The 18,019-nt window shown below is 36.6% G+C and overlaps 1 protein-coding gene across 4 annotated transcripts in view; it reads right to left on the reverse strand.

Annotated features, from left to right (window-relative positions):
• The window catches only part of SGCG (sarcoglycan gamma), a 196,066-nt gene that overhangs the window by 4,878 nt on the left and 173,169 nt on the right, over positions 1-18,019 (reverse strand). For all 4 annotated transcript variants that reach the window (XM_037799811.1, XM_037799810.1, XM_037799812.1 and 1 more), the window contains exon 6: positions 17,620-17,692. In XM_037799811.1, the coding sequence (XP_037655739.1) occupies positions 17,620-17,692 (73 nt within the window). The remainder of the gene's footprint in view (positions 1-17,619; positions 17,693-18,019) is intronic.

Below are 18,019 nucleotides of genomic sequence, written 5' to 3' on the forward strand. Positions count from 1 at the left end.
TTCCATGATCCTTCCCACAATAGGGTAGGCCTGAGATGCGGGGAGGGAGAGTGCAGAAAGGGAAGTGGCTTAAGAAGAGAGAAGTGCCCTGAGAATGACTTTGCATTTGCATCAACTGAATATTTATTTGTAGGCTTTTAAATCAGGGAATGGCTACCTTAACTGGCAAGTTGTTGTGGGTCCTCCCCACCCCCCCACATTATGTTATAGAAAACAAAGTTTCATTTACTTCTGTTCATCCAAGTCACAGTATGTACAATTTGACTTACTATACTTTTTTTGAAATCTTGCCTTAAAGACAAGAAAATTCTTGAAGACATTATAGAGTTGATGGTTCAAATTATGTTGGTTCTTAGTTTATGGCAAAACACTTTGCTGTAACTAGTGGTGCTTGGTCTGGCTGAATGCAAGCCTGCTTTGTCATTTTGACCTCTGCTAGTCGCCTACACATCTCCTGTCTAGAATAAGGAGAGAAGTGGAAAGGGGAGGAGGGAAAGACCTTTTACTAAGGACTTGAGTGTAGACAAGTTTGTTGCCAAGATCAGATATTAAACAACAACAAAATGACCTGACCATTGACAAGTTGCCATTTTTTAAACTATTACAATGTGGCATTTATGGAGGAGCTCACTTCTTACACTTTGCATCATTTCAAGCTGAGAAATAAACATGAAAGCTGGTTTCACAGTAGTGGCCCCTGTGAGACTCTCTCCGTGACAGCTCCTGGCTGTAAGCTCCTGACAACATTTTCAAAGCACACGAGAGAATCTAACAACATGAGGAAGTGGAAATAATAGAGCACCCGGAAAGGGACTAAAAAAATAACTTTAGAATAGTCAAAGAGATAAATTAATACCCATAAAACAAGACGAGAATATTGAAGGGTTAAAAATCAGGTAAGTGAAATTCTAGGGGAAAAAAAACTAAAGTCCTCTGGTGGATTAAATGGGAGAGATGACACAGGAAATTGGAATATTGATTTGGTAATTCTGTGAGAAAACAAGAAACTTAAATCTGAAATATGAGACAAGGAGGACCGAAAGTGAGCTTCCAGGGTGAGTCAATCGGACTAACAGAAGGAGGGTCTCAAACCAAGGTTCTTGGTGCCATGGCCATTTGGTAGCCTGGTGAAGCCTATGCATTTAAGGTTTCTAAACACATAAAATAAAACACATTGGATTACAAAGGAAACTAAAGACATTCAATCACAGGTATATAAAGATAATTTTAAGTGTGTGATATAGTAATTTATGGACTATTTAGTGATGCATTAAATAAGACTGAGTAAAGAGTCTTAAAATATGAAAATATCTGTGGCTTCTATTGGTTAAAGTTCAAAGGAACTGCTAATACTACTATGGTTTGTTTCCTATCATTCATGATGGAATGAAATGGTAAATGTCAGCCAGAGTTCAGTGGAGTTAAAGATTTTGTTCCCATCCCAAATCATAAGCCCATTGAATTTTATTCCTGAAACCATAAAGGGTCTGCAGACCGTAAGTTAAGAACTCCTTTATCTAGAGAATGAGGAAGAGACAACACATAAAGAGGTGATGGCTACTAATTTTACGGAATTGAAAAATAACATGAGTTCCTCTAATTGAAAAAGTACACCAATACCCAAGTATAAATTAAAACATATCCACACCCAAATACTTTGCAGTAAAACTGCAGAATATTAAGATTAAAGAGAAAATCTTAAAAGTATTCAGAGTATAAAGACAGATTACCTATAGAGAATCTAAAGTACACTAATGAATAATATCTTAAAAAGCTGATGGAAATTTACTAGCAGTCTAGAATTCCAGCATTCATCTATGAAGGAAATTAGACATGTTCAGAAACAGAAGGAAAATGTTTACTAACTGCAGACTCTCTCTGATGTATTTACAGAAATTAAGCCCAGAAGAAAGGAGTATTTCATGAGAAGCAGTAATAGATTTTTAAAAAATCCATTAATGTGTTGGTAAAGCTAAATATACAGAGGAAATTCATTAAATAAATATAATTGGTAATTATATTAAAAAATCCAACCTCCCCCAAAGCACTGGCTCTTTGACTTTGCAGGTGATTTTATACTAAACCTTTAACTGCTATTATTCATACTCCTTCAAAGACCAGAAGAAGGAGTGTTACACTTAGACTAAAATGGAATTTTCCTAAACTGATAATAGGTATTTACCAAAACCACAGCAAACATCACAATTTGGAAACATTAGAAGCATTCTCAAAGTCATGAACTAGACATAGATGCCCATTATTATATTTATTATTCAGCATTTGCAGGAGATCCTAGCAATAATAAAAGGATATAAAAAGTATAATAATTGAAAAGATGACTTTTTGGGGGAGGGTTAAAATCACCATCTTCATGGAAAATCCAGTAACTCTGGAGTCAAAATAATAGTGTTATTATTATTGAAATAATGAAAGGGTTCAGCAAAGTTGCTGACTTAGAAACTATCAAGCAAAAAAAAAAAAAAAAAATCAGTAACAATCACTCTGAAAATGTAATAGAAGAAGGAATCCATTGTCAATAGGATGGAGCCACCTAGTAATGAATTCTAATAATCATGGCCAAAATTATATGGATAATATCTCAAAATTTCATTGAAGAGCATAAAAGAAAGACTAATTGAAGAGTGAGATATACCATGGATGGAAGAACTCATTATTATAAAGATATGAGTTCTCTCCAAAATCACTGCAATTCCAATGACCCAACAGAATTTTTCACGAAACCCTACAAACTTCTCTTTAAAATTATATGGAAAATAAGTCTAAAAACAACCAAGACAGTTCTGAGGAAGGCATAATACGGAAACTTACCATAGCAGACACCAAGATGTATTGCAGAATAATCAGGGAGAAAATGGTTTAGTAATAAACTGAAGAACAAGGGACCAGAATAGGTATCCCATTAAAATATCTTCATAGGAGACAAAGTAGCATTACCAATAAGAGAGGAATAGATTGACTGTTGAGACACCCAGCTATCCATACAGAAAATAATATAAAATTAGCTCCCTATCTCTCATACCACGTGAGAAACAAATTCCAATTTAATGTGACCTAAATATGAAAAATAAGTGTTTCTGAAACAACTCATTCTCTTTTTACTGACCAAGAAGTGTTAACATACTCAATTCCTCAAAGTTTATTTTTAGAGATTACAAGGATAAATCAACTTTCATACCAGCCAAATACTTCCCAGATAAAAATCAACTTTTATAAGTACATGATTAACAAGACAAGCTTCCACAGTCTTTGGTGAGCTGCTGCCCATTAGACTTCAGCACCACGCAAGTCTGATGATCATATTTAAGGAGAGCCAGTTACAGGTTTTTATTTTTGTCTTCTCATTGCTATACCTCGTGTTTTTGAACATGGAATTTTGTACTTTGGTCTATGCATGAACTATGCAAAGACATTTGATAGAGGTAGTCATATTCACTCTACAAATATCTGCCTTTTTAATAATAGTTACATATTCATTAATGATACTCATTATGACTTATGATAATGAGGCTTTGGATATTTCACTTGAACTTATAAAAACTATGCTTTTAAATATATAGTTTGACACATTGATAGATATTAACATTATTGTTCTTTAGTTCTTCTTACATGCATCCTGACTTCAAATATTTACGTTAGAATTGGGTCACAGAAGAAAAACCACAGTTCCAGAGAAGATATCTTAACAGATGCATACCATGGCATAGTATTAATTATTGCCCACCTTCAATCCTGACACCATTCCGAAATAATCCAAATTACTCTTGTATGCTCATTATTTCTGAGGAGTTTGCTTCTGCCTTGAAAATATATATGATTTACTGAAATCATGGAAAATATGAAATCATCTTCTAAAATCATTAAGGCTGTCCTTCATGGAAGAAATGCTAATAATCACTAAAGTTCAGCAGCAACTGGGATATTATTGCACAAACAGAAATTTGTGAAAGATTATGTTGCAGTATAGGATAATTAATGTCACTTTGGTATACAATAGCTGTACCTAAAACATCTGTGACCTGCTCGATTCAATCATTCACTTGGAGCCTCAGACTTTACCCCAGGAGTCAGTACATTATAAAATTGAGGGCTCTTCTAACACTTCTGTTTCAGTGTCTTTGTTTAGTACTTTGTATCTTATCTGTCAATCGTGAAAAGAAAAAATTTCTATTTCTTAAGAAAAAAATTCCTCTAACTAAAAGAAAAATAGAACCCATTTATTTGTAAGTCCCTTCTGGAAGAAAACATCCATTCCCATTTGGAATATCCATTTTTTTACATTATGTATTTCATACCTGATTTATTAATACTTTATAGCTTAGAAACCAGATGTCATAAATGAATTCTTCTTCATGGATGGCCACCTTTTTTGTTCACGTGACATGGTGAAACTCTCTGAAAATAGAGCTACAAGAATTCAATTTGCTATTCTGTCATTGAATGAAATTTTCAACTCTTCAAGTTAATCAAACTGTTTTCAATTGTTCAATTGAATATGTTGCTGGGTGTTTTGCTTTTTGTTTTCGGCTTTTGTGATTTTTTTGTTCCCTTTCCTCACAAAGGCTAGAATTAAAGAAAGAAAAAACTGCACCATAACCTGTGAATTGCCAATTGATATAAATTGTTTTCATTGTTTAAATTGAGTAAACTTATGCTAGTGAGTGATAAATGAGAAATAAGGAACTAGGGATGTGGTCAGGTAAATGGTATTGGGTTAATTGAATGCCTCACTTCTTAATCATGCATTTATAGACACTGATTTTTATCTGGGAAGAATTTGGCTAGTATGAAAGGTAGTTTATCCTTGTGGTATCCTGTGAAACTAAACTTTTAGAACTTAGATGTATTTGAGAACACTGCTTGGTTATTAAGAAGGAAATGAGTTGCTTCAAAAAACATTGAAACAGAAAAAAATTTTAAATTCAGAGGCGACTCCTTTGCAGATGACTATATAAATACATTTACAAACCTAGATTAAATGGATAATTTTTTGGTGAAATGCAGTATACCAAAATGTACCACCATTAAAGGTTGAAAGCTTAATTGGAAAAATTTCCATTAAAAAAACAAACCAACTATCAATAAACTATCCAAAGAATTTACCAGGCCCAAATGGTAGCATGGAGAATTCAACCAAAGCTTAAGAGACAAGAGAGCCCCAATACTCCACAAATTATTCCAGAACATTTGAATAGGCAAAATTTACTAATTTTTGAAACGAGTAATAATGTTACCTCATCCTTATAAAGATAGCATGCTAAAAAACCTTTTAAACATAGCACACACACAAAAAAAGAAAAAAACAGAAAATTACAGATCAATATCGCTTATTTTATAACTATTCAAAAGTTCCAGATGAAATAATAGAAAACAGAATCCAATACCACATTAAGAAAATAATACACCATGATCAAGTAGTATTTATTCCAGGAATGCAAGATTGGTTCAATATTAGAAACTCCGTTAATATAATAATTCATATTAATAGATCTAAGGGACATATATGTGATTATCTCATAGGTGCTAAAGAGCCTTTGGCAAAGTTCAACACAGAATTCAAACACAAAACAGAAACTGATATTTACGTCCTTAACATTACAAAATACACATTCTCATCATCTAACTTAATGAAGAAACATTTGAGGTATTTATGCTCAGTTTTGGAAAAGGCCAAGATGCTTATTATCTCTTTCCTTTTCAAAGCACTGAAGTAATTGAGAAATGTAATTAGGCAAGAGAAATCAATTAGTGACATAAGAATTGGAAAGTAAGATAAAAACTGTATCTATTTGCAGATGATATGATAGCATGTCTAGAAAATCCTAGAGAATCAATGATCAAACCGGCTCAATTAAAAATTCAATAAGGTAATGAGATATAAAATTAACATACAGAAATCAATAGCCTACCTATACATAAAAATAACTAGTTAGAGAATATAATGGTACAACAAAACCCCATTTACAGTGGCAACCAAGGATAAGCGAAAATGTTTAGGAATATTACGTAACAAGAAATATGACAAATACATATGAAGAAAACTTTTAAATACACCTGAAAGACACAAAGTAGATTTGAATAAAGGGAAAGACGTCCCCATTCTTGGGTGGATGACAATACTGTAAAGGGGTTGTTTTTACCCTAATTTATAAATTTAACACAATCTTAATCCTAATTAAAAAAAGTTTTTCTTGAGCTGTACAAGTTCATATGGGAAAATAGTAACAAGCAAGAAGAGTCAGGAACGTGTTGAGACGGGAAGGTGAGTGTGAAGTAAAGAGGCCTCTTTAATTCATCATGTTGGAACTGGCAGATGAAGACACAAATGGACTAGTGGAATCAAGTAGAAAGGACAGAAACTGACCCAAGAACATAGGAAAATGCAATATATGATAAAGGTCCTATTTAAATATCATAGGGTCAAAGGTGGAGTTTATATTAATCTGGTTTCTAGGGCTCCTCTTTGGCCAGTTGGAAAAGCTAATATTAGGTCAAGAGCTCAAACCTTCTACCTCATGCCACATGCAAGAATAAACTCTAAATGGATCAGGAATCGAAACGTAAAAAATAAAACCATATAAGAAACATGAATGACTTCTCAGTGGGGCTGTATGGAAAGTCATTTAAAATATAACTTAAAAGTCCAGATGCAATAAAAGAAATGATTGCTAAATTCTAGTATGCAAATATATACACATATATATATTTTGATTTTGGACTTCTAGCTTCTAGGACAGTGAGACAATACATTTATGTTGTTTTAAGCAACCCAGTTATTTGCTATCTCTAGGAAACCAATTCAACCTCCCAAGTAACGTGCAAGGACCACTGACCATACCGGCGCCAGTACTGCCAAACTGAACAACTGTTAGAACTACCAAAACGTTTTGCGAGCTGCCTCGCAGTCCTCTTTCCTCCGCTAAGCCACTTGCACAGCACGGACCTCCGGCCTCTGGCCTGGTTAAGAAGCCGCTTTCCAGCCCTGGGGCAGAAGCTCTCCCAGAGTCCAAACCCGCCATTTGCCGCCACCAACCACACGCCCCACCCAGACCCCACAGTTGGTCCCCATCCCCCAGCTCTCGGACCCCCAGTCCCTTCCCTCTTCGCGCGCCTTTGCTGTAAACCGACCAATCCCTGACCGCGCGGGAAGCCCCTAACTCCACCCCTGGACCACAGAGAGGCGCGAGCCCACGGGCCCCGGGTGCTCCCCGCCGGCTGGTTGAGCCCCAGGGTCCGGGGCGCTTCCCGGGACCCTCGTGGCGCCCCCTCTCTCTGGGACCTGCGAGTAACAAACTCTTCTCTCAGGCGTTATGGCCTCGGTTTCCCATGGTGTCTCGCCTGACCTCCACCCGGACCCACGTTAAACTCCATCTCAACTAATTCGGAACCAGGAGCCTTGTGATCATAGAGGTAATCGATTTGCAAGTTGTGTGATTCCCAATTCTTTACTTGCAACAAAACTTGAAGAAGGACCTAACTGAATTGTTAATTGATAGTCATTACAAATAGTTTTTGATGGTAAATAATTTAGAAAGAGTTCAGAACACTGAATAACTTTTTTTTTTTAAATTCAGTTTTATTGAGACATATTCATATATCATACAGTCATCCATGGTGTACAATCAACTGTTCACAGTACCATCAGACAGTTGTGCATTCATCACCCCAATCTATTTTTTGAACATTTTCTGTATACAAGAAAAAGCAAAAGTAAGAATAAAAGATAAAAGTAAAAAAGAACACCCAAATCATCCCCCCTCACCCTATTTTTCATTAGTTTTTGTCCCCATTTTTCTACTCATCCATCCATACACTGGATAAAGGGAGTGCGATCCACAAGGCTTTCACAATCACACTGTTAATGACTTGTTTTTAAAATAACAAAACTTCTTTGATTCCTCTCTACTTAATTTATGTGAATGAGTCCTCTTGGAATATTTTATAAAACAAAATAGCAAAGGAATTGATGCTCAATCCTGACTCCTTCTAGTAATAAGTTATATTCATTGACAGATGTATCAAGTATTTTCAACTCTGTCCATTACAAGATGCATATCCATAAAATTTTATTTTTTTAATTATCAAAATGTATACTATATTGTTTTGATTAATCATATCCTCCTTAAAATTATAATTCAATCCAATTTAAAAGGTACTTCTTATGGTCACTAAAAATAAAGTTTTAAATTTATATGTTCAGTTTTGTTGTGGAGAAATAAGACAGGATGATCAATGAAATACTGTCAGTTATTAAATATAATTTATTAGGGAAAAATTGTGGGGAAGTGAAATGGAAATAGTTCAAGGAGAAAAAGAAAAAAATTATGATTTTCAGAAGATGAACTTGTTTGTATGTTTTTCAGTTCTTTGATGGTGGGCATCAAATCTGCATGATTTTTTAAAATACCATTAGACATACTCAAAAGAGTGATGAAAGTTTTATTTTTAAATGACATTGTTTTAATATGGCAAAATGACATCTTTGGCAACTACTTATGATTAAACATGCAGATATTAACTTAAAAGTGTGTAATGGGGACATAGTTTTACAAAATTATTTGAGGGTGAATATAAAGACCACTGCTCTAAGTAATCTATCCTACCAAGAATTTAGCATGTTTGGGTGTCAGGACCAAACACTCTCACAGTGTGTCTCCAAGTGGCTGCACTAGTTTTAAATCCCAAGAGCAATGTTTTAAGTGTAAGGGATTGTCTTTTCTCAACTTTTAACCAATATTTGGCTCACCAAACTATGACTTTTGTCATTCTGAGTGTGATATTGTAGTGTGTTGCTTTAATTTTCATTTCTCTGATGCCTAGTGTGGTTAAGCAGTTTTCTTATTTTTATTAAGGTTGTTATTAAAGCTCCTTCTTCCAGTGAGTGGACTCATCTCCTCTGCTTATTTAATTACTTGCATTTTAAGAATGGATTTGTAGGTACGCAGGCAAATAGGTAGGTAGATGTGAATAGATAGAAAAATAGACAAAAGATGAACAGAAAGATATTTAGATAGAGAAGTAGAATGATACAGCACTTGTGGCAGAATGTTAAAATTGACGGATCTGATAAAAAGTGCTGGAGAAAACCTGGAGAGAGGGATGTACTCATTTACTGTTGATGAGGAGGCAGAATGGTGTAGACTTTCTGGGGGTCAGTGTGGTGGTGCGACAAGAAGCTAAGTATGTGGGGCCATAAGGTCCTGCAACCTCATTATGGGGTATGTACTTGGAGATCTGAGAGCAGAGACATGAATGGACATTTGCACACTGGTGTTTGTGGAGGCAGTATTCATGATTTGCAATGAGTGGAGTGGCCTAAGGGTACACTGACTGAGGAACAGAATGGTGAACTGTGGTGTGTGCATACAATGGAATATTGAGCAACTATGAGAAGGAGTGAAGCTGTGAGATGTGCCACTAGGCGAATGGATCCTGTAGACAGCATTTTGAGTGAAGTGTCAGAAACCAAGGCAAACACTATAATGCCTCACCAACATGGACTAACTACAATGTGTAAACTCAGAATTGAATCTTACAGCATGGCCTAACAGGGAAATGCTTATAATTGTGCCTAAGAGTCTCCCCCTGACTACCTCTTTGTTGCTCAGATGTGTCCCTCTCTAGCTAAGCCACCTCGGTGGGTGATCTTGCTGCCCTCCGCTCTACATGGGACCTCACTCCCAGGGGTGTAAATCTCCCTGGCAATGCAGGATATGACTCCTGGGGATGAATCTGGACCTGGCATCATGGGATTGAGAACATCTTCTTGACCAAAAGGGGGATAGGAAATGAAATGAAATTAAGTTTCAGTGACTGAGAGATTCCAAGTGGAGTCAAGAGGTCACTCTGGTGGACATTCTTATACACTATACAGATAACATGTTTTAGATTCTAATGTATTGGAATAGCTAGAAGTAAATACCTGAAATTATCAAACTCCAACCTTGACTCTTGAAGACTATTGTATAACAATGTAGCTTACAAGGGTGACAGTGTGATTGTGAAAACCTTGTGGATCGCACTCCCTTTATCCAGTGTATGGATGGATGAGTAGAAGAATGGGGACAAACACTGAATGAAAAATAGGGTGGGATGGGGGGATGATTTGGGTGTTCTTTTTTACTTTTATTTCTTATTCTTTCTGGTGTAAGGAAAGTGGTCAAAAATAGATTGGGGTGATGAATGCACAACTATATGATGGTACTGTGAACAGTTGATTGTACACCATGGATGATTGTATGGTATGTGAATATATCTCATTAAAACTGAATTTAATTAAAAAAATAAATCAACAATGGGGGGAGGAGGGGAATGGAATGTTTTGGATGTTCTTTATTTTATCGTTTGGAGTAATGAAAATGTTCAAAGATTGATTGTGGTGATGAATGCACAACTATATGATGATACTGTGAACAACTGATTGTACACTTTGAAGGATTTATGTTTTAGAAATATACCTCAATAAAATTGCATTTATTTAAAAAATTGATGGATCTGGGTATCTGGGAGCAGGTGTGCTGGAGTTCTTTGTATGGGTTTTGTATTATTTTTGCTACTGTCTTGTAAGTTTGAAATTATTTCAAAATAAAAAGCTTAAGAAATTTAATGGATATGATGTATGTAGGTATGGATATTTTTTGTATTTATCCTGTTTTGCACTTGGTAAGCTGTTGAATATAAGGACTTATATTGCTTCAATTCGGGAACATTGCTTCTCCACTGTTTATATTTTCCCTTCTGAAAATGTTGTTAGACATTTATTGGAGTATCTCATTCTATACTTAATGCTTCTTAACTTTTAATATTTTTCATCTCTATCTTTATTTTTCAGCAATTTGAGTGATTCTCTCATGTCAATCATTCTTTTTACCAATTCTGTCTTTCAAAGTATATCGTTGACTACTTAACTTACCCCCAGGGTTTATTTTCATTTTAAATAAACCTTTAATTCTAGAACAGTGTTAGATTCACAGAAAAGTTACAAATACAATACAGAAAGCTTCTGCATACCACCTTCTGGTTTTCACCTGGGGTTAACATCTTAATGACTATGGTACATCTGCCTCAATTAGGGAACTAATGTTGGTTCATTACTACTAACTAAACACTGTTTATTCAGATTTCACTTGTTTTTCCAGGATCCCATCCAGGATACCATATGACACGTGGTCAGTGTGTCTCCTCAGGCTCCTCTGCTTTGTGAAATTCCTCAGACTCCTTGTAATGAAAATGTTGAAAATTTTGAGGTATGCAGGTCAGGTGTTTTGTAGAATTCCTTAATTTGGGATTGTATGATATTTTTATCACAATTAGATTCAGCTTGTTAGTTGGTGGAGGAAGATTACTGAGGTAAAATGTCCTTCCCATCATCTTAGGGTACCTGCTGTTGACACAAGTTATGGCTGATGATGTTGACCTTGATTACCTGGCCAAGGTAGTGTTTATCAGGTTTCTCCACTGTAAAATTATTCTTTCCCCCTTTCCATAATCGACTCCTTGGGAGCAAGTCACTGAGAGCAGCCCCCACATAAGGGGTAGGAAGTTAAGCTCCACCCCTGTGCCAGTTTGAATGTATTATGTCCCCCAAAATGTCATTATCTTTGATGCAGTCTTGTGTGGGCGGAAGTATTAGTGTTGATTAGATTGTAATTCTTTGATTGTTTCCATGGAGATGTGACCCACCCAATTGTAGGTGATAACTCTGATTAGATAATTTCCATGGAGGTGTGGCCCTGCCCATTCAGGATGGGTCTTGATTAGTTCACTGGAGCCCTATAAAAGCTCAGACAGAAGGAGCAAGTTTGCTACAGCCAAGAGGGACACTTTGAAGAATGCACAGGAGCTGAAAGAGGAGTGTGCCGGTTCGAATGTATTGTGTCCCCCAAATGCCATTATCTTTGTGGTCTTGTGGGACAGACGTTTTGGTGCTGGTTAGATTTGCTTGGAATGTGCCCCACCCAGCTGTGGGTGGTGACTTTGGTGGGATACTCCCATGGAGGCGTGACCCCACCCATTCAGGGTGGGCCTTGATCAGTGGAGCCATATAAAACATGCTGACTCAAAGAGACTGAATGGAGTGCAGCTGTGAGTGACGTTTTGAAGAGGAGCAAGCTTGCTAGAGAGGAACGTCCTGGGAGAAAGCCATTTTGAAACCAGAACTTTGGAGCAGACGCCAGCCACGTGCCTTCCCAGCTAACAGAGGTTTTCTGGACACCATTGGCCATCCTCCAGTGAAGGTACCCGATTACTGATGTGTTACCTTGGACACTTTATGGCCTTAAGACTGTAACTGTGTAGCCAAATAAACCCCCTTTTTATAAAAGTCAATCCATCTCTGGTGTTTTGCACTCCACAGCATTAGCAAACTAGAACAAGGAGCTTCAGATGAGAGACACTTTGGAGATGGTCTTTGAGAGCAGACTCTTGCTCCACTGAAGATAAGAGAGGACAAATGCCCCAAGAGCAACTGAGAGTGACATTTTGAAGAGGAGCTGAAGCCTAGAGAGGAACGTCCTGGGAGAAAGCCATTTTGAAATCAGAACTTGGAGCAGACGCCAGCCATGTGCCTTCCCAGCTAACAGAGGTTTTCCAGATGCCACTGGCCATTTTCCAGTGAAGGTACCCGATTGTTGATATGCTATCTTGGACATTTTATATGGTCTTAAGACTGTGACTGTGTAACCAAATAAACCCCCTTTATAAAAGCCAATCCATTTCTGGTGTTTTGCATCCCATCAGCATTGGCAAACCAGAACAACTCCATTGTGAAGAGAGTATCCACATAAATTATTGAATTCTTTGCATGGGAGATTGTTTATTCTATCCCATGTATTTATTTATTCAATCATTTATTTAATTCAGTATGGACTCTTGGATATTTGTTTTATACTTTGTTTACCTGGTTGCTGAAATTGTTCCAGCTTTGGCCATTGTAGCTCCTTTAGGTTGGCAGCAGTGTCTTTTGGCTACACCACCATCATTGTGTGTATCTGAGCACTTCCTTATATTTTGGCACTACAAGATGCTCCAGGCTCATTTTGTATATTCCCTGCCCCAGCCCCAGAATCAGCCATTTTTCCAAGGAGCCCTGGTTCCTTTTTATTCAAGAATGGTATTAGAAATCCATCTGATCTGGTCACCGTTGGTTTTAATTACTTGATTTCTGATTTATAGGATTTTTATTTTATTTTCCAAATATGCCATTTTCATATGGTTATCTTTCCCTCTTTTTTGTTTGTTTGTTTTTTTTCCTTTTTGAGCATTTTATTCATAGGGATTAAAAAATCTCTTTACTTTGTTCTACTGTAGTTTTAGGGCTACTTGTAGCAGCTGCTAATTTTTCCTCATGGTAGTTCATTTATTTGTCTGTCAGTTTTCCATTTGTCTCTCTCTCTCTCTCTCTCTCTTTCCTTTTTAAAAATGTAGAGGTTGTTTTCCATAGGTGTCTTTATGTTGTGGGTAATGGAATAATTTCTTCAACATAGCTTTTCATTTTCCATTGTCGATGAGTTTCACAGAACTTGGTGCAGTTTTTAAAGTTAATTTTCCAGCTTGGAATTCCTATATTCTGAGGTGGTGTGGATTTGGTTCTCCTCCCTTGGCCAGGCAATGACCTGTTCATGATTTCTTGTGGGTGACTTCTCCAACCTCAGGTCCAAGATAGTAACCTTTCTTGCAGCATCCTTGGGCTATTGGGCAGATTTTTAAAAATGTTTCATGGGAGGCCAAGCTCTTTGAGGCGCCTTAGCCCAGGCATTTCATGCACATGGAGTCAGAGTCTGTATTTCAATTTCACACCTGCTCAAACAAATAACACACAGTGGTTGGCTAATTATTGGCTCACAGTTTCAGAGGCCAGAAGGCTTGCTTCCTTCCAGGGTTGGTATCTTCTGGCTGCCCAGCAATTGTTGGGGGTTCTTGGCTTTTCCATCACATGGCAATGCACATGGCGGTGTCTTATTTCTCTTCCGGTTCCCTTGATTTCCAGCTTCTGGCTGTTCCTTGTGGCTTCTTCCTCCACCTGACTTTCACTCTGCTTTTAAAGGATTCCAGTCATCCTGATTAAAGCCCAACCTGATGTGGTTGGACCACACTTTAACTGAAGTAACATCTTGAAGATCTCTTATTTTTACAATGGGTCCACACCCATCACAATGAGGACCAAGACCAAGTACACGTCCAAAATGTGGTAACAATTTAATCAACCTCCGCAGCCTGGAATCTCTTTCCCTATATGAGCATTGAAGTTCCAGCCCTCAGTCTGTCTGGGATTCTTGTTCCTCTGTGACCTACTTGGCTTTAGGTCCCAATCACTGCTCTTACCATAAGCTTCCTCTATTTCTAGGACCTGAGAATGACATTCTCTTGTTAAGTTTCATATTGATACATTTTTATTAAATAATTTTTCAGTGTTCATACATATTCAAAACAGAAACAAATATTTCCATGTCTGTGCATTTTACTTATTCAGTGAACACACATGCATATTAGTTATTATGTGACAGGCATTGTTGCCAGCAATTTACAAATAATAATGCATTTAACCTCCATCACATCCTTGTGAGTTGCAGACGACTGATGGTTTACTCTGCCATACTTGATTCTACATATTCTTTCAGTCTCAGGACAAGTGCTTCCTTCTCTGTGATCTCATCCCTGATCACCCTAGGACGTGTTTATGCTCCTTCTCCTTTTCCCCACTATAATTTTTACTTTCATCATAGCAATTAACTTACTATATTGTCCTAATTTGTTTGCATGCTTCCTTTCCCAATAGACTGTACACTAAAGTCAGGGGCCATACATCTTATCACGATACATCCAGCTATCATAGAGTCTAGCACATAAACAGTTATATTTTTGCTGATTTTTAAAAAATGAATTACATCATTTATGAATGAAAGAAGGTAGTTTTCCAGAGTTCAGAAATTTTTCTTGGGAATGATTTTGCCATAAGAAATGTAAATCCAGCTTAAATACATGCTATCATTCTTCCTAAAGAATGGATATATATGCCAGGCTGAAAAGGGTAACTATCATCCTTCTAGGCCTACTATTTGAGAAAATATCAAACTTTAGATTGTAATATTTAAACATGTATATTTTGGGGATATATTTAGAAATCCGTCTTGATATTAACCCTACAAAATCCACATTAAATGCTTTCATAGGTCAATTAGGATATTCTAGAACACTTTTCTACCATACTCAGGCTTCGAATAGTAAAGCTACTTGGACACACAAATAAAAAGTGAAACACAGTTTATAGTTAGAATTTAGAGAAGAAAATATAAATATCATAGAATTAATCAGTGGAGTATGGTAGTAAATTAAAGAATTAGTCACTCAAGGGTCCACTTAAAGGGCAGAGATTGTGAATAGGTTTACATGGGGTTTGGAGTCAGAGCTGAATTTGAATTATGAGTTGGCCACATTCTTAGCTTTGTGACTTAGAACATGCTTCTCTCTAGATTTCCTCTATGGAAGAAGGATAAAATTATCTACCTGTTAACTTTGGGTTGATGGTGAAATGAGATGAATTATATGAAAACACCAAGCATGGATCCTGGCAGTAGAAGACACTCAAAAAATGTTAGCTCGGGCCTTCCGTCCTCACATACTCAATTAATTTCTTACAGTTTCCTTATTTTCTAAGTCCTTCTGGAAGTGACACTTGGGTTACATAATCCTCCTTTTAGCAAGCAAGAGAAGAATATTTTGCCATTTATTTTGCAGTAAGAGTCTGCTATATTAGCTAGCAGATTTACATCCTAATGGGGCAACGTAAGACGAATTATTTAATTTTGAGATCTGTGTATTTTAAAACACTAATGTTCACTTTAAAAGGTGGCTTGGCATCTTTACAATTTATATTATTTTATAATTTCAAAAGGGTTTTAATGGGATTATTTTGAAAGCTATTGCATCATTTTTCTATCCTAGGAAAGTAAAATGTTCTTCTTTGCTAACTACAACAATTCCATAATATTCATCTTATGATCCTTTATCTAAATTAATGAACATTGTTATAATTTAATTATAGCTACAATTTATTTTTATGCTACAAATATTTTCTAAGAAGGTAAGATAAATTGAACTCCTGTTTGCTTTTGATTAATATTTAATTTGACATCAAAGTTAGGGGAAATGCTGATTTTCCTAACTTCTGTTGCTTGCGTCTGAATATCTATTTGGCAGTAATAATAATAAAAATGATAACGTGTGTTTGACTTTTCATTTTACAAAATGCTTTTAACATACCATGTTTTAAATCTTTCCTAGAACACTTTGGGGTTGTTATTACTATCGGCATTTTATATTTCAGAGAAAATAGTCTTGAAATGGTTAATTTTGCCAAGGTCACCAGACTGATACGTGTAAAACTGGGAGTCATACCAACGTCCTGACTCCAAATACTTTGTTTCCCCTATTATCCATAATTGATTAGAATATATTAATTGTCCTGCATATATTTCAAGTTCAAATTCTGAATGTGATTTGAAGTGCTATCTTAGACTTTGAGACCCTTTGTTTTAATAAAAATATTTAGTTTTTTAAAATAAATTATAAACATACTATTGGAAAGAACAGCTGCAACAGTAAGTGACATTCAATAAAGCGAAACACACAGGCATGGCAAGACTGTGTAGAAACGATACATTTGTTTCTGCAACTGGGTGATTTTGTATATTCAGGACATCACGAAAAGAGCTCTACCAAAGTTTCTAACTTTTTTGCAAATATGGCCTTATCATACACTTGGATTTATAATGCTCTTTTCTCTGCTAATAGGGCACACATTTTTAAAGGAATTAAAGTCATATCTTCAAGAATGCCTTTTACAACTTTCAAGACACCAAGAAGGGCACCATTCTCTGCCACTGAAAAGGACAAGAGCACAGCCAACAATGTTGTGTTTGAAGATGGGGCTGAGATGGAGAGTCAAGTGTGAACACAGACACATTTGAGTTTACAAGTTATGAACGTGTTCAGGAAACTTATGTTGACACTTTTCAGGGGAGAATGATGGTTTCGCGAAATACGCAAATCACAAACCTCTGGCATCTGAGGTAAAACTTCAGGGTGAGGGAAGGAGGGCTCTGCAGCCAGAGGGAACGACTCGTGGTGAGCGTGGCAGCGGCGCAGGGCTGGCAGGTGGGAGGGGGAGCCCCTGGGAACCAGGTGGAGCCCATCCCCCGCCTGAGGGGCTGTCAGCGCCACGTGGGGGGCTGTGGGTTTCCTGTGGGTGATGGGGAATCAGCGAAGCATTTTAAACAGTCTGCATTTGGCAAACCCACCCTGATACCAGTGTGAAGGAGACAGAGTGGCTATTGGAACAGTACAGTGATGTGAGCTAAAGCAGTGGGGTGGAAGAGGAGGTGTGCGTTTTAGAGATAAAAAATATGTAGAATCAGTAGGACTTTTGGACCCTCTTTAGGTTTTGATAAGCAATGACAAGATACAAAAGGAAAGTCATAAAAATAAAGACTACTAATGGAATAAGAAAACAATCTGTTAATAAGCGCTAAAATATTATTACAGCACATGATATCCATGTGTCATCTATGAGAAGATTTGTTTATATTGGAACAAAATTCTTACCTAAGATCCTGAAATGGGTCTGCTCTGACAAGAGGTGTCTCCACCGAATGCTCGAAATGAGCTCCTTCAGGCCCTAAACAAAAACCAAAGCTGAATCAGCAAAAAAAAAAGTAAAATAAATGACACTAAGTACAGTAAACAATTAGTCGACATCACAGTACAAGATGATTTTGTTATTTGCTGTTGAAATTTGTGCAGATGTTTGAGTTGTGGAAACAATATGCGCACAGATGCTTCCCTTTTCCTGGGATATCAAGATTTCACTTGGTTCCTATCCACAAAAGATTTTTTCAAATTGGTTACAAATAAGCAGGCTTATTTTAAAACCAGAGAATAATATTAGCCCTTAAATGGAAAAAAAAATTCCTATTGAAAATGGAGTAAGTCCATGTATTTTAGT

The sequence above is a fragment of the Choloepus didactylus genome, chromosome 12, assembly GCF_015220235.1.
Source record: "Choloepus didactylus isolate mChoDid1 chromosome 12, mChoDid1.pri, whole genome shotgun sequence".
NCBI lineage: Eukaryota > Metazoa > Chordata > Mammalia > Pilosa > Megalonychidae > Choloepus > Choloepus didactylus.